Genomic DNA, 26580 nt, shown 5'->3' with positions numbered 1-26580 from the left:
CCCCCCCCCCCCCCCCCCGCCCTCCAATCCCATGAAAGCGGCAAGCTAGCACAATAGACTATAACAGTTAACTGTATATTACATAAATACATATTTATAGTATTTTAAAAACATACATAAGTAATGTAAGTACCTAATAAGGACTTTTCATGGTACACACTGTTTACCCTTTATACTTTAATGGCATTGAAAGCTCATTTCAACTTGAATGCTCCATCCCACAATTGATTAACAGATGAAGAGGGGATAGTTATCACACAGAATCATTTGTTATCAATTATTTGCTCTGCTCTAGTTTTATTTAGCTAAAAGTTGGTCTTTGTTTTTTTGTATTCTAAGCCAGTACACTCTCAGTCAGAACTAAACAAATAACAATGGCACATCAGCTCCCAATGCCAGCTTAATGAGCTAGGCTTTCTATCAACTTCAGCTCATACAGGCAAATTCATTCATATATCACTTTAACTGAGAGCTGAATTTGGCCAGTTTTCTGATATTACTATTATTATTTCTGTAACACCACAAGAGTACATTACATGTGTATGAAAAGATACATTACCTGATTTTTATCTCATTTACACCAGTTTAAATCAGGAGTACCTCCACTGAAGTCAGTGACATTACACTGGTGTGAAACAAGTTTAAGTAAGTAATATCCCAGTCAGGCCTACTTCCCCTGCCCTGAGTAATTTACAGTCTAAGGGCTCAATCGTGCTATTTAGTAGAATTAATCGGAAAAAATTCTTATGAATCATTTTTAGTCAGGATTTGCCAATTAATCGAAAATGAACTGGTTTTTGGAAATGGTTTGATTTTGACAAACTTCTGATGGACCACAGAACCTCAAAGCTTGGGAGCTTGCACTTGCAGGGTTTCCAGGCTCCCAATTCCCTTTCAACCTCCCATGCAAGCTACCAAGAATACAGGGCTTCCTGGGCTTCCAGGCCCATTGGCTCTGGCAGCCCGCTAGCCTGGCTGATAAGGAGCTGGAGACACTGCAAGCCCTGGAAGCTGCTGAATAGAAACTGGCATGACATGATTCTTGTCAGTTTTACTGCTGCCCAGTGGTGACACTGGTCGACCTCTTGTTAACTTGATACCAAGAGTCTGTTCAGTTTTAATACTGCTATTCAGTGATGGGCAGCAGTTAAACTGGCAAGAATCATATCAGCAGCTGCCAGGGCTTCCAGGGTCCCTACCTGGGCTGCAGCCTGCCAGGCAGACAGCCAGGGATCCTTATGAGCATATATTGTTTCTAGAATGAAATATTTAATGATTTCAGTTCTATGAAAATTTCAGAGGTTTTTTTCTCTTTGTCCCAATTCAAGGCAGAAAAAATTGTGGAAATCTCAAAACCTTTCCTAGGTTGGGAAAACCATTTCCCATCCAGCTCTCCTAATTAGGCATAGCTAGGTGTTGCAGGCTGAGCGGGCTTAGAGGGTGCCAAGAGGCATTCTGAGTTCCTTGGTGCACAAAAACCAGTCGCACACCTGCACTGAGTGCAACATATACCTGCCCTCACCACTGCACAGCTGGCTAATTTCATTGCTATGAGCATGGTGTGGGCTGTTCCTGCTCTTTTTGGGGTGTCATGCATCCAAGAATAATAGCACAGGAGAGCAGAGACTTGCGGTTCTATGCAGCTCTTATATAGGTCATGCAAGAGCATGGGGAAGCTTTACTCCTGAATCATTCCTCCCCTCCCCCAAGAAAAAATAAATTGCTCGCCCACATAAAGGCGAAGGGGAAACTGTCCCGTTATGAACATAGGGACTTCAATATTGGACCAGATCTATGGTCCATCTAGTCCAGTATCCTGTCTTCAAAGTATCCAGCACTGGAGGCCTGAGAAGGTCTAAGAACCCTGCCACAGGCAGATGTGGAATAATCTACACGTGACATTCCCGCCCAAGGTGTCATACTAATCTCTAGTAGTTAGAGATTTGCTTAAACCCTGGAGCATGAGGTTTTATGTCCCTTCCCAAAACTGTAATTTACTATTATAATTCTGGATATTACTGTTATCTGAATAAACATCCAATCGCTCTTGACTCTTGCTACATCCTATGGTGATGAGTTCCACAGTATAAGGATACGTTGAGTAAAAAAGTATTTCCTTTTATTAGTTTTGAATTTTCCCACCTTTCAATTAAATTGAATGTCCTCTCGTTTTTGTGTTGTGAGACAGGGACAATAAATGCTCCCAATCTCACTTCTCTATGCCATTCATTATATATATATATAGATCATGTCCACTCTTATTTGTCTCCTTTCTAAGGTAAATAATGCCAATCTTTTCAATCCTTTTTGAAATGGGATGACCAGTACTACACACAGTATTCCAGATGAGACCATGTTATCAGTTAATATAATGGCATTACAACATGTTCTGTATTATTTTCCATACCATTCTTCATGCATCCAAATATCTTGTTTACTTTTTTGACCATAGCTGAAGATTCAGAGGTCTTTAATGAGCTGTCTGCAGTGTTCACCACATCCTTTTTCCTGAGCTGATAAAGTTAATTTAGAACCCTGTGAGGTGTATGTGTAGTTCAAATAATTCTATCTCGTGCACTACTTTGCATTTAGCAATAATGAACTTCATCTACCATCATGTTGTCCATTCACCTAGCCTGGTTAAATCCCTCTGTAGTTCCTCATAGTCTTCTAATTAATTTTGTGTCATCTGCAAATTTTGCTACCTCACTACTTACCACCTTCATAAGATTAATAAAGAAATAATAAGTGCTAAATAACATCAGACCTAATATGGAACTTTGAGAAAACCCAGTGTTATCCTTTGCTATGACAAAAATTGACCATTTGTCTCGTGTCTCTTAGCCATTTTTTGATCCATGACCACACTTCGCCTCTGACCCCATGATGACTTAGTTTCTTCAGTAACTTTTTGTGAACAGCTTTGTCAAAGTCTAAGTAAATTATATCTACTTGGTTCTCCTTTTTCCATTACTTTAATGTCACATTCAAAGAATTCTAATAGATTGGTGAGAGATGATTTGTCTTTAGTTTCTCAGTTACTTAGATGTTCCATTGTGTTCCTTGTTAGAAATATACAAACAAGCAGGGGAAGGAGAGTGACACAAAGTCATGTCATTTGGATTGTATAGGATAGACAGGCTACTTTTTGATTCCAGGTGGTTTTATTTATTATCTGTGATATTGTCAATCTGATTTAAAAGTATTTCATATTGTAACAATAGCAGGGAACAGATGATGCATCAGCCTGCACCCTAAAATTGATTATTGAAATGTTAAAATTAATGAGGAAAGAATTACAAGCCATGCTGGTTTGTGCAATGGAAGATGTCTGGTGTACTTCGCAGATGGCTTAAAGCAGTTAGCCTCATGCCTCAAAATGCATCCAAGTCACAGACCCACTATCTGAGCACTCGTTTCCAAAGGCATTTGATGTATTTGAATGTTGAGTTCCAAAGGTAATTACTGCATTGGTCAAGTTTCTCCTCCTAGATTCTTCTCGACCTAATTGTTACTTTAAAAAAAGAGGACAAGGTGGTTTACAGGGTTTAAACTGAGCCAGTTCAAAGTGGTTTAGTGAACTGTTTTTTTCTTGAATGTTTGCATATTGTTCTTCCAATATCAGCTTTCCTATTAAATAAACTCTAGTTCTTATAGTTGCAAAGATAATCTTAAAAATGTTAATGGAGCATAAACTGATGCAGCGCTGTCTACCTGAATCTGCAGATATCCTGAAGTAGTAGCTCTGAGAATAGGGTGAACTGGCCCTCTTAATTTGAATGAAATGTTAACTCTGAAGTCTAATGATGATAGTTTAAATGGCAATGTTAATTATTTAATTGCTGATAAAATCATACAAGAAAAAAGAGAGTCCACTGTGCTATGGAAAATTACTCTTCTGCTAGTGAAATCTTGTTTTCATGCCTCCAGTGGGGGGAGTTTGTTTTGTGGGTGGAGCTTGGAAGTGTACCAATTCTTCCTGTACCCCCTCCCCCTCCAACTCAGCTATTGGTGGTTTAGAAACTTTTGGTTGACTCATATTCCACTCCTTCGCATAACAACCAGTGAGGGCCTTTGCAGTTTTATATATACAAACAAACAACACCACACAAATATTCAGTGGTGTAATGGTACTGGCTTATCAGAACACCATAAAACCTAAACACACTTCCACTGATGTACACACAATGGAGAAGGACATTATAATTTATTTGTATCCTACAGCAGGTTGTTATGAAATAAAGGCCAAAAAATCAGGATTAGTCTGGTAAAATCAGGACTAGTATCCACATTACAGCTACTCAATCCTGTCAATTTTACTTCAAAAAATATTTAAATTGAGTTCAGTGCATGTGAAAAATGATAGATTAAAAATGCTGGAGACTGAAGTCTTCCATCCACAGAACTGATAGTAATACAGCACACCGTAAACGTCCATATAATGCCCCCGCCATAGTCTTCCCTGTCTAAAAGTGGGAGAGATAGTTTGGTCTTCCTGCCCATTCAGTCCTTGGCAGCATCTCTGCTGAGACTGCCAACCACACTTACAGTTGTTTGTTGGCATGAATACTTGTCTAATAGCAAATAAACTGAGGCTGCCAAATAATTTCCTGTAGATCATTTAAAAAAAAAATCAGTAACTGAGTCACTACTGACCTGGATCAGATTTGAACCAGTGGCTGAGGCGAAGAGCAGGCATCATATCCCTTCCTTAGTCTTCTGGACTTTCCAGCCTCTGCTGTTCACATTATTTAATAGAAAGTGAGTGTTAAAAATAAGCATATTTGTAAACCAAGTTGTGCTAAACCTCATGATTGCACCATTCTTAAACCAAACTGCACAGTTCCTAATTTTGGTAGAGTGATGCTTCACCTGTGACTGTCCCTTTAAAAGTGAAATTTGTTTCTGGGGAGAGGAAATGAAATCATCACTTAAGCATCTTCTGGTTTTGTTCTGATTTAAAAATTTCTCGGTCAGACATGACGCCCCCGAAGCGCAGCAACGTGCTGATATCAGGTGAGGTCTTTGCAGCAAACAGCACTTGTTTACAAAAATGATCCATCCTGGGATTGGGAGTCTAATACTTTGATCCAATCAGAGGGCAGGATTTTCTGACCCTGGTTTACAGTAGTATTTATACTATCTGCACTACTTCCGAATCTACCTCCGAAGAAATGAAATAATTCTATGTTAATCAAGCATTCATGTTGTTTTGTTCACACTAAGGACAGCTTTTTTGTGTTTTAGCAGCTCGTGTTCCTTCATTTGAATCCTTTTCTTTTTCTCATAGGGTGAGATGGATCAGTTTTCTTGGGCAGCACTACGTGGTAAATTCAGGTCTCTGCTCACAACAGAACCTAGGGAAGATTTGTGACAGATGGGGCTAAGTCACAAACTTGCAGCCTAAGGCAGAATCTGTAGAACTTTCCAGAGTGTGCCCATATTTACCTGATCAGAGAGAAAAGAAAATCTGCAGAGGAAGCTGAGCCTGGCTGCTTGTCATAGCTGACACAGAGCCATCTGCCACAAACCTGTGGCGGCTTCAGATCTCCAATCCCTGCCACCACCCCAACTCAAATTAAATACAGATTCCTAGAGACGTTATGATGGTTACACATGTCCTCGGCATCACATGCAGGAGACTGTTCAAAAAAAATATGTGGCCTGTTGTATAACCGCACTCATGTATCCCATATGTGGTGCCACATTGAATTTCCGGTTGAATCTGTTTTTATCCTTTGTACTGGATGACATGGTGCCTGAATTCTTTCTTTTTGCCGACATGATGGCAGCCAAACTGCAGCTTCAAACGCTCACACTTGGCTGAGTTTCTACCTAGGTTGCCAGGTTATCATTGGAGCCTTATTGTGTCCTCAAAGGGCCACAGGGCCTGAAAGGAGGATCAGAGTGCTACTGGACTAATTGGGCAGCCATCTACAAATTGTTTGTAGGCAAAGCACTTTTCTTTTTGCAAATTAATGACTCTCTGGCACAGGGTTTTTAAGTGAAGGTATTAATAAGGGGTCTGGCAGGTATTCCCATGATTCACAGTTACATTTGCATTTAATTAATCTTAAAGAAAGCTGCAAGATAAACAGCTGTAATTCAAACTAGCATGGGAAATATGCTACATGGTGCCATCTATCCGATAAAATGAAAGCTGAGACACTTGTTTTATTTCTCTCAAGGATGGAGAACAAACAGATAACAGTCAAAATACTTCCAATAAAAACCAATAGTTTTTATGTAACTGCAGTTCATCAAAAATCTTTGCATTCAGTTACAAATATAATCTTTTAAAGATAAATCACTTATGATTCTAAGCATTAAGCTGCTATGTTTGCTGATGTGAAATGTTTTGAAGATTTAGATTGTACAATAAATTTTTAATAAAGTGCCCACTGCAATTTTTAATTAACATATCTCATTCATGTATAAGTGTGTACATCCATCTGTATGCTTATCACTGTGCATATCCTTGTGACAGAGTCAATGAATACAATTGTGTCTTTATCTGATGAATTTAGAATCTGTTTTGCAAATGATAATAAAATGTTATAACAACTCCAAGATTTTCAACTGTGTTCTGGGAAGAAGCAAGAGGTAAACAGGAATTCTCGGTAAGTCATTATGGTTTAAACTCTGCTAACACTGCCATCTCTTAATTGACAAATAAGCTTTAACTTCCCTCGTTTGGGGCAAGATAGCTACTCTTCCCCCACCTCCAAAAAAGCCTCTATCACCTGAATACTAATTGAGTTTTCTTCTTTAGGTTTGCCAGTGTTTCCCTCAGTTCCACAGTACACCCCAGTTCCTGCCATTCAGAGAGGAATGCACTGAGTAATATGTTTCCTTCTGAAACATTCTCTGTTATCCATACTTGTGAACTCTGAAGTTACAACTCGGAAGTGGTAGTTAATCTGTTTTGTTATACCAACAAGCAGTGTAGTGGTCTCAGATTTTACAGTGTGAGAGATACTGTACGCATACCAGTATTCCATGTACGCTTTTTGTTGATCAGGGAAATTATTACATGACATTCTGATTGGTCACTTGTAAACATTGTGATGTTTTACTGATACTGAAGAAATGTAATTTTACAATAATCATCTGTGCATATATGTTTGCTTCTCCCTATTGGTACATACACTAAAATTACTGCAAACTTCAGCTTTAAACCAACCATTAGACATTTAATGCAACAGTTAAAGCTGTCATTTCATCCTGACAGTCAGTCTAGTTGTTGCTGCACATAAGTAATAATACTACTTTGTACTTGTATAGTACTTTTCATCTGAGTATCTCTGCAAATATTAAATGTCACAACATCCAGGTGGAGGCAAATAAGTATTTTGTAGGTGGAGGAATTGAGGCATGGTGTGGTTAAATTGCTTAAAATATCAATGTCAGAACCATCAAAGGGATCTAGGAGTCCTGATTTCCTGCTCTGGCCCATAGGCAACAATCCCCTCACACATTGTTCTGACACCCTTTCTATCCCAAGGCATGGTATTGTGAGTTAAGAGCATTGAGCCGTATCCAAAAGCCCATTAAAGGCAATGGAAAGACTCCTACTGATTTCCGTGAGCTTTGGATCAAGTCCAAAGAGAGAAGCAGGCCTTAACTCTGGCTCGGTTTTTTGGGTTTTGGTTCCATCGCGGTTAATTTAATGTAGTCTTTTGTATGTGATATTGTTTTATAAATGCATCTTTGAGAACTTAATTGATTCTCCACTACTGATGAAGAGTCATTGAAATTTCAGGGAGGAATAGAAGATTCTTTCTAACTGTTCAGATATTTATATACTCCCATTGTTGTAGTAATGGAACACATTGAGGTACTTTCATGTAGACCTTTTCTAGATTAGGAAAGTGGTCAAGTTTAGGTCAGACTTAACTAGCTGAGCCTGACCTGAACTCAACTTTTTCCAAGTCTAGTCAAAATTTTAGATGATGTCACAATTTCCCTAGAACCGGTAAGGTTGTTCTTTTGAAAGAAAGTGGAAGTCCCTGTTACTTTTCGAGGCACATAAATTCTTAGAAATATAGAACAGGAAGGGACCTCAAGAGGTCATCAATTCCAGCCCCCTGCGTTGCGTCACGATCAAGTAAGCCTAAACCACTCTGGCAGGCGTTTGTCCACCTTGTTCTTAAAAACCTCCAATGATGAGGATTCCACAAGCTCCCTTGGAAGCCCATTCCAGAGCTTAACTACCCTTATAGTTAGAAAGCTTTTCCTAATATCTGACCTAAACCTCCCTTGCTGCAGATTAAGCCCATTAATTCTTGTCCTACCTTCAGTCGACAGAGACTAATTGATTTCTGCCCTCTTTATAACAGCTCTTAACACGTTTGAAGATGTTGTCAGGTCCCCCCTCAGTCTTTTCTCATGACTAAGCATGCCCAGTTTTTTTAACCTCAAGGGTCAGGTTTTCTAAACCTTTTATCATTTTTGTTGCTCTCTTCTGAACTCTCTCCAATTTGTCCACCTTTCCTTAAGCGTGGCGCCCAGAATTGGACACAGTACTCGAGCTGAGGCCTCACCAGTTCCAAGTAGAGAAAGATAATTATCTCCCATATCTTATATACAACACTCCTGTTAATACATCCAGAATGATATTAGCCTTTTTTGCAACTGCAGCACATTGTAGAATCAGATTAAATTTTTGATCCACTATAACCTCCAGATCCTACCACCGAGCCAGTTATTGCTCATTTTGTAGCTGTTCATTGGATTTTTCCTTCCTAAGTGCATGTCAATGCACAACTTGAAATGCTTAGTCTGTGGACAGAATGTACCCAAAAAGTTTATATGTCAGCAGATAATTAGAGAGTGTTTGTGGATCTGCATGTGCTCATTTATTCTTCGTACTAATAGGATTTAGTATTTTTAAAGTCAAAGAGAACCTGTTATGGACTAATATCCTGATTCCCCTCCTAAGAGGAAAGACTTATCTACCCCATAAGGGTTCAATTTACACCCACTTATGTCTGCAGAGAAAACTTTTGTAAATAGGGATTCGCTCCCTAGACACCAAGAAGAGCTGTGGGGGGAGAGGCTTTCCTCCATGATTGCTTCAATTCATGGCTAGGTGCATAGGAGGCCCACTGATAGAGGATGCCTGAGAAATGTTTTGTATAATCAGCATATCTCCTAAGTGCACTAGGCCAACCCCCTTCCTGGGTAGCACCACCAGTGTTCTGGGCTATTCTGACCTGTGTCAGTCAGGCTTCCAGGCACAGTGGGTGGTATAAGGTTTGTGAGAGGCTTGAGCCAGTGCTTTTCCCCTCCATCCCCAAAGAAGAGGATTTCCACCACAAGAGGCCTGCAGCCTGGGTGCTGCTATAGTGTGAAACAATCACAAAGTTGTGTTTGATGGTGTTCTTAGTAGTGTCTCAGAACCAAGGAAGAGCCAGCCATTCTGCACAAATTCTTCTAAAGCTTTTACTTTAAAAATGTTATAGATGCAAAATTTGGTTTTCAGTGCTGTAGTCCATACTCGCATGTGTAGCCTATATTTACTGGGCTACTCATGCAAGTAAGAGCTGTAGGATCAGCCCTTGCCGTTATTTATCTTGTATCTATTATTGGTTCATCTACATTGAAATAGGAACTGCGAGCTCTTTGATATAAATTATTAGTTTCATTGCAGGTCTAGTAATTGCCCTTTTGATCTTTGATGAAATGCTTTTCTGTAATGTCTTACACCAGTGGCTCACCATAGATAGCTCTCTGCCACCTTCACCTGTAATACACTAGGGCTCTGAGCCTGCACTCCTTGCATATCCATTTAAGTTACTGCATATTTTGAGTGTTCTGGGAATGCAGGTTTGTTCCCCAAGGAAATTATTTTTCCTTCTCCTGTAGAAGAAGAGAACGGCTCTGTTTACACAACGGAAATTTTTGCAAAATGTTCCCGCCATTGATAGCACCAGTTCAGCCTCATGTTGGTGGCATTGGGAGCCCTGGTACGGACATGCTGCCATCCATGTTTTATACCCTGTGTCCTCTGACCTTGCTCAAACCTGTAGTAAATGAGGATGCTGGATTTGTCTATACTGATACCAGTAGGCTGTGCATATAAAAGAACATTAAAGTAAAAGTCTGGAGCAAATTCTGCTTCTCCATTACACCTGTATAAATCTCCAAGGGGTATGCTCTGGAGTAACTGAGGACAGATGTTATCCCTCATTTATATTTTTAAAGGCAACAAATTTCCTTTGCTCAGATCAGTGCAGACATCAAGGAACACCTTAAATTGGAAAAATTCAAGGGGAATACGACTACCCTATAATAGACTAAACTCATTTTTACTAAAATACTTTAAAAATGCTTCGGTGTGTTAAACTAGGCTTCATCTTGAAATGAAATTTTGCCACAGACTTATAAAGCTTTGCAAATAAGGTTTTATAATAGAAACGCTGTCAGAACGTTAATTATAGGGTAATAAATAGCAATGCTATATTATCCTCTGATATTTCCTTACACTCCTAGTGAATATGCACAGCTGTTGTTGAAAACTGGTAATCCAGTACTATATAACCATATTACATCTAGCACTTACAACACACCCTTCATGTAAGCAGCATCATAGAGCACTTAACAGGGAGAAGAAGAGAAAGCTGCTTCTAAGTAGAAGCCTTAACTGAACAAATGAGCTTTGAATTTTAACATAAGAATCCCAGTCAAACCAGAATTCTTGATCTTGCCAGGAGAGGCATTCCAAAGGCAAGGAGCATGCCAAATACGAAGTCTTTGCTCCAGCATTATGGAGGCAGTACTTTAAAAGCCAGCATAACTTAACGATCAATCAGGACTAGACTGAGCAATAACATCACAACCGAAGGAGGCATAAAAGTTATACAAAGCGTTTGTAATATGGAGGAGGGAGTGGAATTTTAACAAGAAGAATTAAACTCTGGAAGAGCCCCTTTTCTTCTTGATGAGCTGGGCTGGCTGTAAGAAACCAGAGAGACTTCCAGGGCCAAAAGGATGTAAGTGGGGGGTAGAGAAGGAAATCAAGGTTAAACAAGGCCAATCCGATCTAAAAATAATAGAAAGCGAGACCAGCCCCGCGGAAGTGCACGAACCAGCTGCAGTTCCGAACGGTGCCAGCGCGAAGGAGGGAACCAAGGGGGGGAGACGGGACTGGTTCCGCGCACAGATCGATGCTGTCACGCACAGCACATGCTGGAGCTGCGCTGGTTCTCGCAGGGCTCAGGGGCCGGAGCTTGGCACCCAGAAGATGGTGTGTTTTGCAAGAGATCCAGCAAAGGCGGAGGAACCAGAGCGGAAGGGAGGAAAAGATCCCCTGGCTGGGAAACGTACATGTTAGGAAGCGAAGGGCAGCAAAGACTGGTGCACTGGGGGGCGGAGCCTGGCCCTGGGTTGCCCCCAGCACTAAACGGGCGTAGGGTCGAGTTTCAGTGCGAAGCAGAGAGTCCCGAATGCGAAACGCTCCCGGGCAGGTGCCAAGCGTTTGCACTGGAGAGGGACCTCCTGCGGTCTGCCCCCAGGGCCGCCCCACCAAGCAAGGCCTTAGCGTCCATCCGCCGGCCACCTCCTTTTGGTTTCCGGGACAAACAGGCTGCAGGGTCTCCAACAACTTCCCGAGAGTGCAGGGCTGGGGGCCGCCGGGTCTTTACAAGTGTCAGAGTTCCCAGCAAAATGCTGCTTGGACGTGCGAGCCTGACACTGAACGGGAAGAACAAAGCGGGCGGGGTGGGGGAGGTTGCAGCGGAGTTGTGAGCAAATCGGGCCGGGATCGTAGGCGCTGCACCGCCCCACACCTTCAGCGCCGCGTGCTCCTGGAGCCTCGGGTCCCCCACCCAGGCCAGAGCCCAGCCCGGGGGTCGGCGGCGGGGAGTACTAACAAAAGCAGCCGCGTGGAAGCAGCAATGTCGTCTGAGGCTGCAGAGCGCTTGCTTCTTGGGAGCAGCCTCCCCCAACGTGTTCTCCTTTTGTCGCTCGCAGCTATGTTCTCTGGCTTTCACATCCACTTGGCTGTTCACACTGGAGCGCGAACGCTGTGATACTAGGCCAGGAAAATAGAAGCAGCAATAAAACAAAAATCAAAAAAGAGGAAGGGGGGGCTGGACGGGCTCTAATGAATCGCTTCGCTTTAAACACTTAATTTAAAGCTTAAAACGCTTGGTGAGTGACGATGGGGGGGTAGAAGCAAAATATGCTCGAGTGGAGTATTAATAGCCCCCCCCCCCACTCTTCTTTTTCCTTCCAAGAGGTTCCCCAGGCTCCTGGGTACATCAGCAAACTGTCCTCCTACGTGCTGGAGCGTGCAGCTGCAGCGCGGCCCCGGGCACACACCTACCCACAGCCACTATCGAATGCCTTTTACATTGACACCGATTCAAAACGAAGAAGGAGAGAAGGGACTTTCTGAACAGGCCGTGGGGCTTCCTTGTGCAGCGCCCGTCCGCGGACACAGGGCAAACGCGGGACAGGGGCTGTAATCCGTAATTAGGGATCCCACACTCCCTGGCTAGCCCTTTGTGGCAAACGCCAAATATGCCACCGCATCTCCCAGCCCTGGAATAAACACATTTGTACCAGCGAGGGAGGAGGTGCGGGGACCTCTGGAGACGGGAGCTGGAGCTTGCTTTCAGTGGGTTGTTGGGGGTTTTTTTGGGGGCGGGGGGGCGACATTTAATTGATGACCCGTGCAACTTTTAACCCTTTGATTATCCCAGGGAGAAGCAGAAAGAGATGGAAGTCAATGAGACGTGTTCTGTTTCTCCCCAAAGTTTCCACTGCGATTCTCCACCCACCCCGAGCTATCCTCGCGGCTCTTCTTAATTTCTCACCGACGTGTCATTTAAAGAAAAGTTATTTGCTCGGCTAAGGCTGGGCTCTGCATACGTTACTGCTGCTCACTTTCTCTCCTCTGGCCGTGGCGGGGGGCATCCCCCCCTAAAAAGGAACAAGAGGGACCAGTGAAAGGGATGCGGCAAGCGAGCGGATTTGTTAGTTTCCCGGGAACACTGGCTCATGCTCTCCGGCGCAGCTGCCAGGAGCAGCGCTGGCTCTCTCGGCACGCTCCGACAGCGCCGAGCCCCTCCCCGCCCCTCGCGTCCTGGCCAGCACAGATCCGGCTGCTGGCCCGGCCTGGGAGGCGCTTCTAATAAATCCCCCCGAACGGGGGCAAAGGCGCGGGGGCTGTGCAGGGGAAAGAGACAGAAGACACCGGTAGTTTGGGCGGCGGGGGGAGAGCAGTGGCAGTGAGGCGAGGGGGTAGCAGCTGAAGTCCTGTAGCACTGCCGCTCTCCCATACGGCTGTGTGCAGCCATCCCTGCTCTAGTTAGTTATCGCTCTGTTTTATTGGGTCTTAAGCTCCCTCTTTTTGTCCTTCCCGGCTCTGCACCTCTGGGATCCCTTTGCTAGTAGGTTCGTGTGTATTTCCCCACCACCCCTTTTGGCTGCAGCATTTTTTGATGCAGATCTCCATCCCAGGCAAAGCGAGCCCAGGGAAGGTGTAATCCGTATTAACCATGCACGCACGAAAGGCTGCAGCTTTCCCTGCTGCAGAAACACTGGGGGCACAGGCAAGGAAAAAAATCTGACATTTAGTAACACTTCCTTCTCCTACCTAGCCCCAGAAGGGGACCCAAGGTGAGGATTTATGCATTGTCGGGTTTTAGGGGAGGGGGGCTGAGGTGCGATCCCCAGCGAAAACAACGCTTGCTTTGCTAGATTTTGTCGTTGATTTTCGATCGGAAACTTTGTTCCCTTAAAAAGCCCCACGTGCTGTAGAAAGAATGTTAACAGCAGAAGATGTGTTGTCCTTTGGCAAGTGCGTCGTTACTAGCTCAGAGGGAAATATTTACTAATGTCCTTGTACACCATTTATAAATAAATGACCAACAAAGCCAACAATAATAGCAGCAAAAATCACTGCTTCCCGGGATCGCTTTCTCCCCGGTGTTTAGTGGCTATGCAGTGTGATGAAGTTTAGGTCCAGGCGTGGTTTGTATTTGACTTTTCCCTATGTGATGGCCATGCTTGTGTCAGCCTGGTTTGCTGGCGTGCTGCAAGGCTAGCCAGTAACCGGGCAGAGCAGTGACAGCGTATTCGGTGTGCAATCCTGGCCCTAGTGAAGTCCGTGGGAGTTTTGCTGTTGACTTATATCGGGGCAGGTTCACACTGTATGTTTCAGAGCTGTTTTTACACTCAGGCAGGATAGATCTGTTGGCCTTTTTCCTTAGCCCAATACTGTATCATTCACATTTCCCAGGGCGTTAGCAAAGTGTGGTTTCCCTGTGACAAGGTGTTGGTGTCTGCATAAAAAGGGAGAGTTGAAGATCAAATTAAGGAGAGTGGGAGGGATCCTTGGAAAGGGCTTAACCTTTAGCGCTTTGAAGGCAAAACAAGGCAATTCATTGGAAAGACATGTCTGTAAACAATGATAATTAGCCTTTTTCAAAATCATAATACTGATTAAAATCTCTGATTAATTATTTATTCATCACAGAACCTCTTTGCAGACCTGGGAATACTGATTGAAAACTAAGTGCCTCCTAGATTTTGTATTGCAAGCCGGAAAGAAGCATAAAAAGGGGCTAAGAGGGGCATGAAAGAGGAATCTAAGCAAACGGAATTATTTCAAGATCTGTTACTTTCTTCTTCTTTTCCTGTCAGTAATACATCTCCCCCCCCCCACCCCCCGCACAATTTTGCTATTATGAAAGTGTTTCTTGTACTAAGTGCAGGTGTTAGACTAAATTCAGTTGGTACTAAAATTGCAAACACACTTTCGCTCCTAGGAAAGCAATTGAAGAGGAACTTCTTTTAACTTCATAACAGCAGGTTAGGCAGTAAATGCACACTGATGGTCAACTAGCCAATTATGGTATAAATATCCCTTGTTTACAGAGAGGTGTTAAATGAGCCTCTAGAGTACAAAGGATCAGACTGTCTAAGCTACAATTTGTGTTTCATCCCATTATGTCTCCCCTAAAATGGCCCATGCCACTGTAGGTAACGTGCACACGGAACATGCTTTTCTCTGTTGATGTTAGTTTACTTTATTTCAATGCACACTGTTGTTTACTTTTTAAAATTTAAATAAATGTCAGCATTGTATAATTTCCATGTTAACAAAGCGGTGAGCAAAATCCCTTGTATGTTTATAAAATATTATTGTTTAATTCACATAGTTTAGGAATTCCAAATGTTGAGAATAGGAAGGAGGCCAAATACCATCTGTTTATAGCTATGATGCATCGTCATATGTGGACTTAAAAAAAAAAAAAAAGCTTGGTCCACCATGCCACTATTTTATTTGTTCAGAATATGGTGTGGAGTTGAAATCGCTGGCTGTCATTTGCAAGATTCTCCAGAGTGGTTTAAATTTAAACAGGAAGGGAGGAGAAGTGGCTTTCTGTTTCTGTCAAATTAATCAAACGGATTATCCCTCCGCCACAACCAGTGCAATTGCTAGTTGTGTCACTTTCACCCAGCCTTTAATATTCTTGAATTTTGGTTTAGTCAGCTTTTTATACATTCTGAGAAACAGCATGAGCAAGATTTTAAAAAGTGATTAACAACTTTGGATACCTCATTTTTGGGGTGTCAAATTTCATAGAGTCATATTCATTCGATCATATGATTTTAGGGCCAGAAGGAACCATTATGATAATCTAGTTTGACCTTCTGCACAGGCCAAAGAATCTCACCCAGTAATTTCTGCATCAAGATCATAGCTTCTGCTTGAGCTATATTGTGTCTTTTATAAAGATAAGCAATCTTGATTTAAAGACTTCAAGGGATGGAGAACCCACAATGGTTCTCTGTAAGTTCTTCGAGTGGATAACTACCCTCACTATTAAAAATTTGCTCCTCATTTCTAATCTGAATTTATTTTGCTTCAGCTTCCAACCATTGGATCTCATGCCTTTTTCCTGTTAGATTAAAGGACTGTCTACTATCCAGAAATTCAAGCCACCTTGAAAGGCTCTGTTTTTCCACAAGTGCTTGACTCTCACCCTCTGAAAGTCAGGCTCTTTTAGGATGTCTCAAGTTGGGCTCCCAAAATCACTAGTTACTTTTGAAATTTGAAGTACAATATGAAACAAAACATGCATTAATAAGGCAGGGAAAGTGTGCTAGTTAATAATTAAGTATGCTACCAATATATTGCAAAAATACCTGTGAATATTAGTGGGTTTAGAACTCCAAGTTAAAACCCTGTTAAAAATAGTATATGCTCCAGCAAATGCCATGCCATTGAGTTGTCCATAACTTACCTTCTAAATAAAAGGTAGTGTGTATACTTAACAACAAAGGGAGTATCCCTGAGTTAAGTAGATAAGAAGATTTTTGTTCCAAACCCCAATTAGTTAGTACGTCAAGCCTTATAGCTGTCTTTGTACCTTTAAGATCTGGAGAATCCCTAATAAATGTACTTAAACTTCCTAGTGAGGGCCAGTGTCGTGAATGCAGAGATTAGTGTTAGCATTACCGTGCTTTCTCAGTGCATCACAGCTGCACTTGATCCTGCTAGTGATAATGATGCTTGGAATTACTGAGGTGTCTGGATGTCACATATGGAGTCCTTTCCCCAAGGATGAGGAATAATAGCTGCACTCAGGTGGTATGGGGAGGGTAAGAACAGATTTGCAGTTGTGTCTGTGTCTGGTGCATGGTGACTCTCAGTTGTGCCAATTTATTAAATAGAAAGGTAGATTCAGAACCAGGGCTACATCTTCCTTGCTCCTGCAGCAGGGGCAGTTGTACTAGGTTTGCAAAGGGACAGATGTACAGGTGGGGGAAAAATACTATAGTCCTGTTCCAGCATTGACAGAATACAGCATCCAACAGCATCTGTGGCCCAATTCTTAGTAATTTTCATAATACCACATTTCAGGAGACTATACGCTGTGCTGAAATGCCTATAACTCTGTTGTTTGAACTTCTTAGTTTCTACTGTTACATTTAAATTACAGCATCTTGAATTATTTAGCTACACCCAGTTTAAAAAGTTAAAGCTTCTTTTGCTACGGTGCACAGTACTGAGCTGATGTTTCTTATAGCTGATTGTGAGACTTCAAAAATCCTCTCCCTTATCATTGTGCCTCCTTCAAAATCAGTCGCTTAGGGTCCCTTTCTAGTAGGGCTGATTTTCCTGTTAATTACAAAGAGGAAATGCACAAAGCACCATTCTTAATTAACCATGGCAAAACAGTATCCATCAGTATAGGTTATTTGGTACATAACAGAGTATATGACTTGCTCATGCTGGCACATGTCAGTGCAAACATAAGTGGAAAACTAGGACAAAGGGTAAATTCTGACATGAAAGTTTGCACCAATTCATAAATGTGCAGCTTATACAGTCCCAGCATGGAAAAAGGTGACTTTCAGCTTCAGATATGCAGGCATGCATCCTTGTGGATAACTGGTATTCCAGGGCTTGTTATCCTGTGTCTCTGAAGCTGTGACAGCTATCAAGGGTGTAGACTGACCAATGATAAGGCAGATATCTGTCCAGGAGGAATTGGATGGAATCTCTTTATTTATGTATCACTTCATTTTTACATGGTGGAGTAGTTTTATGAGATACACCGACAGAAACTGTTTTCTAAAGTTGGTAAATCCCATGTTCATTCCAGACTTGTTTCCATGCAGTTCTTGTACATTACATCACATGGCCAGTGGAGAGGGAATTGTATTTGGAATCTCCTGCAAGTACACAGATAAATTCTGCCCAGATGATGGTGGGTGAGCATATGCTTTCAATATTACTTTAAAGTTAATTTAAAGTAGCATCCAAAGTATATGTTCACCCACCCATTATTACATGTAACCTGCACACCAGTTTTATCCTGCACAAGAGGTCATGTGGGGAAATATGTATAAATTAATTATTTTCAAATAGAACATTTATAGTGTGGTCCGGAGGTAGAAATCCTTGAACTTTGGGGCTCCCCAACCCAGGAAAGGCCATGGCCCCTGGCTGGGCAATAAGCCATCTCAGCTAAAGGGAAGATTAGCCTACTGCACTAGGATAAAATGAAAAAAAAAAAAAAAAGTGAAGGCATCTTCAGTTGAAGGGCAGTCTCATGTCCCTGACTGAATATTTCCTAGGAAACTTTGAACTGTGGCCCATGGTTACGGTATCTCATTCTGCCAATGTCAGATGCCATTGTCTTGAGTCTCAGTGAAATATTATACAGTGTGGGAGAGAGACTGTTGTTATTGTTATTGTATTATTATGTAGCTGTAATTCCAGTAATGCTTGCAATGTGCTAAGCACTATACAAGCATATAGTACCATAACCCTTCGTGATGCTTTACAGAGGTTAAGAGAGGCAAGGCGTCTGCCTGAAAGATTACCGTCTGTATTTGGTGACTATGAAATATCAGAAGGACAGGAAAAGGAAAAGGCTAAGGAAAATCAGGATGGGCTAAACCTAGGATTGTGAGTGATCAGGAGGACACTGGAATGATGGAGTTCTGTTTTGGAGGCAAGATGGGCAAATCATGTTTTACTATGTTCAATGTAAGGAAATGGCAGGGCAGCCATGAGGAGATATTGGAAAACGAAGAAGAGCTGCAGCCTAGACAAGGGAGGGTTACTGGTCTCAAATGGCTATGCACTGTAATTCACTATTTGTCTGCCCGGTTGTCAGTAACCCTGAGAAGAAACTTCTTCCATATGGAGGAAGAAAAGCATGATGCAAGCTAACCAAGCACCCAGGTAGGGTGGGATCCCAGTTTCTAGCCCTGAGAAGAAGTAGTGACTACGTGGCTACATTAGTGACTACATAGACTTTGCCTACACTTGTGGTGGCATGTAGGGTACATGTAGCTACCCACCGCAGTGGAAGGCAGACTACATGCTCACTACAGTGAGTAGCTACAAGTGGCAATGCAAGGCCTGCACGGGGGAGGCAGTGGGGCTCTATGCTGCTAAACACAGCAGTGTAGATGTGGAAGGCGCTGCTTGGGCATGTAGAGAGCCATGTAGGGTGTATACCCTGGGATTCAGGCATGTAGCGCACCCTACTCTACTCATCTAAGCAGGGCCTCACCGTCTGCACTGCTGTTTATACCTGTGCAAGCTGGGCGTGCAGGTCTGTATGCTGCATGCCACCATAAGTGTGGAGCTACTCCTAGATGCAATCTGTCAGTTGATCTGTGTTCCTCCCTGGGCCTCAGCACCTGTGGAGTCTTGCCAGGTCGTGGAGCTCTAGTGGGCTTGGTGCTTCAGAAATGTCGGCACCCAGGACTGAGGCCTTAGACCAAGCAAATACGCATTATAGCCTGGAAAGATCCTTCCAATTTTTCCACATGGCACCCTGGTTATGGCTACACTAATTTCTGTCAGAACAGAGTTAGACAAAGCTAGTGAGAATTAAAGATGACGTATTCAATGAGATAAGATAAGAACATAGCCCCAAATACATCATATTAACTTCCAATGGCAAAGGGCCTGATCCTGCTCGGGGCTGAGCACCCACATCTCCTACTGCCTTAACTGCGCATGGAGGGGGGAGGTCATCCAATATCTTGTAGGCTTATGGACATTTAACTATACTGTCATTTGGACTTTTAAGTGAAAGGAGGGAGGTTAATAAGCTTACTCTAGCATTTACACAGATTTGAGGGGAGCTGACCTCTGACCTGCAGAGACCCAAGCTAGTTTAAGAATCTGCCTCTGAGAAAGCACCCAAGACTGTAGTGTCAGAGTGAGCTCCATGCTCTCTGGCACATCACCTTTAATGGCTGCTGTAGAAATGCTGGTAACAAAGAATTCATTTCTTTTGTTTCCATCTCCAATTTTATAAAGGTCCAGGGTTGACAAAACTCCCTTCTGCAAGACAGTGGGCAGGAAAAAGCTTCAAACTGGGAACTGTTGAAAATGTAAAGTCTTAACCTAAAATACATAATCTTCCAATTTGTTTGCATTTAAGAGACAAATAAAGGAAGCTGGAGTTTCATGTCTCTGTGCTGGAATATGTTCTTTTTCCATCAGGCTTTCAGGTTTTCAGTGCTGTCCTGTGAAAATCCTATGATCAGCAAAACTCCTCATGTTGAAGTGTTTAGCTAACAGAACACACTGTATCAAACCCCAAAGATTTATGTACAGATTACTTTCCACATTTCACAAAGTGCAATTCTTTGGAAAAATTTGGATAACGGTGGTGTGTCAATGCTATTAATAGATATGTCTAGCACCAAAGTGTGCAATATGATGAACATACAGCGTGATCATATTATAATACTGTTTGATGCAATAGTATCTTTGATCAGTTACAAGTGACGAGTATCATATCACATCAAACAATATGATACAGTCTCATTGTATGGAATTATGGCTGCTGTCAATCAGCATGTGGCCTACTCCTTAAAGTACCACCTTTGGGGAATAGAATAAAATGCTAGCTACACATGCATTAATAAATAAGGTGTTGCATAAATTTCATACAGACCTGTTGAGATTTTGTTTTTCTTTGATAGCTATAACCTTTTTTTTTTTCATTTTAAACACTAACATGGCCAAGAGTTTACACAGTTTATGTGAATGGCAAAGGGCTCTGTATCCTTTTGGACAGTGTTTGCAAACCTTCTGACAAAAATGTATTACTTTAAGTTATGCATTGTACTTTGGGGCTAGCAACCTCAGTATATATCCACCTAACTTCTTTTTGCTGTGGCTTCAGAGCATCTCTTCTTCTAGCTTCTTGTTGCCCTCAGGAGGAGGAGGGTCTGGTTATTAAAAGTACATATGTTTAGTCTTGCAGTTTGGTGCACCTCATCTGATTACCCCTATTTGGACTTTGAGAGGGCACTCTTCAAACTGCAGTCTCTTCTTTGGGGTTGATGTATTCACATTGATGGAGGGGCATTTACCTTTGAGATAAAACATATGTTTGTAAATAATAGGATGGGTATGGTTTAGGTCATTGCACATTTTAGTACCAGTTTCATACATCGGCTGGTATAACACTGACCCTACACTTAATAGGACGAGGATGCAAATATAGTATCTGAATGATTAATTTTAAATGAAGGTATTTTCTGCTGCCTAAAAATGTTGGGTCATGTCCTGTTTTCAGTTACACTCATACTCGTGCACTGATTTCAGTGGCATTGCAAAGTATACCTGGAGCTGTGGGGGAGAAGGCAGAATTTGGTCTGTTGCATTGTGTGCACCTAAGCGTTTGTAGTAGACAAAGACATGTTGATCATTTTCTGGTGGGACACTGCGGCAGCTGTTCAGAGAACAGAGGCGTGACAGTGAAAAGCCAAATTTCTGTTATTGTCAACAGCTGATTGAGATGTATAATGGTCTGCAGCTTCTTCCACCTTTGGAGGTGATCTCTCAGCCCTCCGAACTAAGTACTTGAATTGGAAACCTGAGAGAAAATCACTTTTGGGGGTTGGACTAGATGACCTCCTGAGGTCTCTTCCAACCCTAATCTTCTATGATTCTATGAAATCCTAAGTGTTACTGGAAACAGTGATGGTGATTCAATAGATGGCATATTTCCCTCTGAGGATAACAGAATCAGTACCCCAAAATGAAGCTAGGGAGTGACTTGAGGAAGAATGGTTTTAGGATGAGAGCAGGGGACTGGGAATAAGGAGATCTGGGATTAAAGAAGTGTTACTGTTGAATTTAAGAAGGTCCAGAGTATGAGCTGACTGCAAGTTGGTTATGGTGAGGAACAACTTTCTAAATCACACTAGCTTCAGCCTATCTGAAAACTGAATGAAAATTACTGACTAGATATTATAATTTTTAAAAGTACTGAAATAATTTTCTTCAAACTGTGATTGTACTTAATTGGAAGAACCTGAACTCTGAGGCACCCTTTACATTTTAGCATTTTTATAAGAATTTGCACTCCTTTAGAGTTGTCCATCTGAGAATTCCAAAATGCTTTTCAAATATTAAGTATGGCTCATAGCCCCAGCAAAGTAGGTAATTATCATTATCACCATTTTACAGATGGGAGTAGAATCCAGATCTCCTGACTCCCAGAGATCTACTTTTTCCACTGGGTCATTCTTCCACCCATTTAATTCTAAGCTTTGTAGCTTCCTTAACTATGACATCCATGTGCAAGTGGGTCTGATTGATTCAAAACTAAAAAGCATCAAATCTCTCATATTCTAGGCCTTTTGAGGTCTGAGTTAATCTAAGTTAAAAATAAGAAAAGAATCAATTTGCTGTCTTTCAAGATTCATAACTTCACATCTACTCAACAGATTTTCTTCAAACTTGGCTTGTTTTATAGATCTAATCAAGACTTCATAATAAAATTTGAAGTTTATACATATCACTGCATAATCTCTTATATGAATAGAATTAATTTGGTATCCATACCAACTTAGGCTATGGTCTCATCTAAGCTAGGAAGGGTTGGGTATGGACAGTGTTTGGATGGGAGACCTCAACCAAACACTATGCTGTGGCATCGATTCACTACTGATTCACAGCAAAGTGTTAAGAGGCATAATACTGTTGGAGATACTTTCTTTCAAATGAGAAGTCAGCAGTGAGGTTTGTCTTTTATGATTATTAGTGATCCCAGGGCACTTTTGCTAGAGTAATGGCATTATTCCTAGTACTGTGGCCAAAATGGTGATTACATTTAGCCTGTCTATGTTTCCCTTGCAGACTCATTTGGATATGGTATTCTTCATTGCCTACCAGAAGCTAATGTGCAGTATTGCTGTTAAAGATGGTGGCACTTAAGCAGAAGGCAAAGTGATTCCTGCGTATGTAGAGTGTTAAGATATTTGGAATGAAAGATACCAGATATGAGGTATTCTTCTCACTTATTAACATCATATCCACTATTCTTGGTTATAAAAATAATACTGGACCATATCCTGTTATGTGCAGTTGTTGTACAGTAATTAAGGGGTTAGCAGCATTGGGTGGTATTGAGGGAGTAAGCATGGATCCCATTCCACCTAATATATGTTAAGTGCGGTGCCCACGGTCAGCTTTCTTTAACATAAGTGTCAGACTTTTGTGTGATTTTATTATAAAGAAAACTGCCAAAAATTCACTTTGAGCCGTTACACTGACTTTTACAGTGCGACCCCTCTTCTGTAGCTGCATAACTTACCAAACCTTCGGGATGGATGTCAATTCTTGAATGGCAAAACACCACTTCTAGCTAACTGTGTCCTTATATTACCCCATTGCTGCATACAAATGCTAACAAATTCATCCTCACAGCACTCCTATATGGTAGGGAAGGATTATTAACACCACTTTACAGACAGGAAACTGAGATGCAGAGCGACTAACAGCCTGATTCTGATACCCTCTGTGGGACTTCTTTAGGGGTAAGGTGCTACTCACAGGGAGAGAGGGTGTCAGAATGCAGTCTAAGTGACTTGCCCAAGGTCCCAGGGAGTCTGTGCCATAGCTCTGAATTCAATCCGGCTCTCTTGAGCCCTAGTGCAGTGCTTTAACCATGAGGCCACCCTGCATAAATTGCATGGATAACACAATTTACTATGCCCTTTCCTGTGTACACTGAGCACAAATTTGAAATGCTTGTGCAAATGACATCCAACATCAATGCATAATTCCCTCTCTCTTGGTGCTAGAGACCTCAATGAGTTAAAACTGGAGGAGCTGCTCAGGAAGGGGTCAGTTAATAATCTATATCTAAATCCCAGTCCCAGATTTTCTTTTTGAAACATGCTGCACAACTAACACTTTGACATTTTGGCAATATGATGGGGAAAAAAGCTGTGCCAGCTGACTGATGAGCACCCATCCTTTTTAATTAATTGGGTTGAAAAATGTCTTGTGTCAGTTTGAATTTAGGAGCTCATTCAGCTGTGTTTTTGTAGGATAAATATATATAGATAGATTTAACTGTATATTTGAACAACCCAGCATGAAACTCAATAAATGATAAAAATATGTTTGTATTAAAATATATATACATAACATTTCTCACATATATATGGTCATTAAAGATATATAAAGTATTATATAAAGTATAACATAGAATGCTCTGTTGAACCATTCTTATGATTTATAAACTCATAGGCTATAACACACACACACACACACACATACACACACACACACGGCTGTACAGATGTGCTTTCTAGTTTTTAACAGAGTAATATATTTGGATTGTTCTTTAAATTCAATGAATTTATTTGTCTGCCTTCTCGTAATAGAATCAGTTTTGATATACCCTTTGTTCGTGCCGTTATAGGCTTCAGTCTAAGGGTTCTTTGTATTAACTTTTTAAAGTTACATTACAAAGAGGTTTTAAGATTTCCCAACAGGCTTTTATTTAACCAGGGCTTTTGATCTCAAACCTGCTGGGGCCTAGTGAAATCCTTACCAATTCTGCAGTAACTCCTCACTATTGGAATTTGAAAAGACCCACCTGAAGGATTTAACTCGCTGTATGGCTTCAGCCATCCTTTAGATTGTTCTATTCATGCAGACAGTGAGGGGGTCTAGGGCACCCTTTGTAATCCTCTAAGTAGCCTAAGGTGCCCTTTGCATAAGTTGTACTCCTGAGGAAATAAAAATCAGGAGGACACAAACCTATATACCTTATTTCCTGCTATCTTTACTTAAAGAAAGAGCACAGGGGGTCTGTTTAACATCCTTTGCTACCTAAATACCTTTTGGACATGGTAACTCAATGAAAGAACTTTCATTGCATCCATTACCCTACTGCGGTGCATAGCAAATTAGATTTAAAAGGGTACTTTTTCCCTTACAGCTATTTCTATCATTTTCTCTAAAATTTCTATTTAGTGTCTCGTGACAGAATATTCCATAATGTACTTTAGAGCTGTATAACACCAATTATGCTAACTGTGAACATTATTTCAAAAGAATTAGAGATATATTAAGTTATAGACAAACCATTGGGAAAAAGGTCAGGTTAGAAGTAGGGGGGAAAAAGAAGCTATGTGATAATGCTTAAAGCAGTGACATGAAGTGAATGCTCTTTTTTAAAAAAATCCCTACATTTTGCATAATGCACACTGAGGACATTTCTCTTCTTACTTTGTCTTCATTATTTAGGAGGGAGTATCCATGTTGCCTTGTTGTTTTACATCTAAAGTGTCTCTGTGTAAGACCCACTGTGGAGTCAAACAGTTGTGCAGAAACATTATTTCCTCTAGCTTTGAGAAACAGCATAACATAAATACATGAAAGGCTCCTGTCTTTTTTTTATCTATAGTTTGTTACCTGATAGTCAGTATGCAGGCAAAAGACCAGTTAACAGAACAATCGTGAAAAAGTATAATAAACCATCAGCTACATTGTTCTTACACTGCATTTTTGGGTACCTATTTTTATTAATTTCTCGAATGAACACTATACGACTGTTACTAGTATTCTGCATCAGTCTCCCAAGGTATTATAGAACAGATGAAGCATTCCTCTATTTAAATCTTTATCTTTTACATTTCAGCTTGCTGTTTATGTAAAATCTCTCCAAATGATGATGCAATAAAAACTATACCTACCTTCTCTTTCACGGTCTCTTCTGTTTTTCTGAATTTCTAAGTATAAGATATTCAAGCCACCCATGTTATGTAGATTTGATCTAGAGGGTATTTTATTTAGACGAATAAAATATCTTCTCTCTCATTTTTGTTTTTCTTTTGTTTTAAACTACATATCCACCCCCGCCGCCCCCCCCCCCCCCCGCTTCCCCAACTGGTTTAAAACATTTGCTAGAACTGTGCAAAGTTCAGCTATTTTGATTTGCAGAGATTTCTGGCAAATCTTGTTTTGTTTGCTTGAGGGCCCATGGGATCAAATCTCCATGAATTTTGAATGATCTAAAACTTCAGAGTTAAATTCAGCTAAAACTGGCTTCCATAAATCATCCACGGTCCAGCTGAAATTCAGTCTAGACCTTGTCTACACTTGGGAATTGCCAGGTACAGCTACCAAAGTGGCTGCATCATGCAAAAACTAGTGTAGAAGGGAAAGCTTCTGTCTGAACCAGTGAAGCTCATCTGAAGTAAAATAGCAACTTTGCCTAAATACATTCAGGGTTTGCATTGGTGCAGTTATACTGGTGACTGGCTACCCATGGCTGGAATTGGAACAAATCCTCTGTACAGATAAGACCTAAATTCAGCAGCCATTAACAGCCCTTGCCTCGGAGTTAGGTTTATAGCGGACTTGCAAGCAGGTAAGTGTTGCCTGGTTTGGGGTTTTAGTACACAGCTCTAGTATTTTCTAGCTTTGTGTTAGGATCTAGCTTACATAAAACATTTAGGGCTCCCAGTGTATTCCTCTTAATTTATACATGCAACTTCAATAGGAATTACATAGAAAGATAGAAATAGAAACACTCACCTTTTTCTTTAATAATCTATTGAAATTAAAACCAAATGTGTACAATGAGATACTGCCACTATCCATAACACCCAGCCCTGTACCCTAGTATCTATGTATAGAACTGATACAAAAAATTAATTTGAAAATGGCCTTTCAATTAAACAGAAAATTTCATTAAAAAGTCCATTTTTGGTTAAAAATAGGTTTTTATTAAAAAAACAGAAACTCAAATACTGAAAAACTCTGTTTCAAACAGATTT

General features: G+C 41.2%; 1 protein-coding gene across 17 annotated transcripts in view; it reads left to right on the top strand.

Moving 5' to 3' along the window:
- The window catches only part of GTDC1 (glycosyltransferase like domain containing 1), a 298462-nt gene extending 272968 nt beyond the window's left edge, over positions 1-25494 (top strand). For 11 of the 17 annotated variants that reach the window (XM_043525657.1, XM_037913111.2, XM_037913110.2 and 8 more), the window contains one exon: positions 5291-7722. In XM_043525657.1, the coding sequence (XP_043381592.1) occupies positions 5291-5374 (84 nt within the window). In that variant the 3' untranslated portion in view covers positions 5375-7722. Of the gene's footprint in view, positions 1-5290; positions 7723-22642 lie in introns of those variants that run through there. The other 6 variants (XM_043525659.1, XM_043525655.1, XM_037913104.2 and 3 more) reach the window with 3 other exon arrangements.
- The last annotated feature ends 1086 nt before the right edge of the window (positions 25495-26580 follow it).

Source organism: Chelonia mydas, chromosome 11 (genome assembly GCF_015237465.2).
Source record: "Chelonia mydas isolate rCheMyd1 chromosome 11, rCheMyd1.pri.v2, whole genome shotgun sequence".
Lineage (NCBI taxonomy): Eukaryota > Metazoa > Chordata > Testudines > Cheloniidae > Chelonia > Chelonia mydas.
The sequence above is the reverse complement of the archived record's forward strand: the minus strand, read 5'-3'. Positions and strand labels throughout refer to the sequence as shown.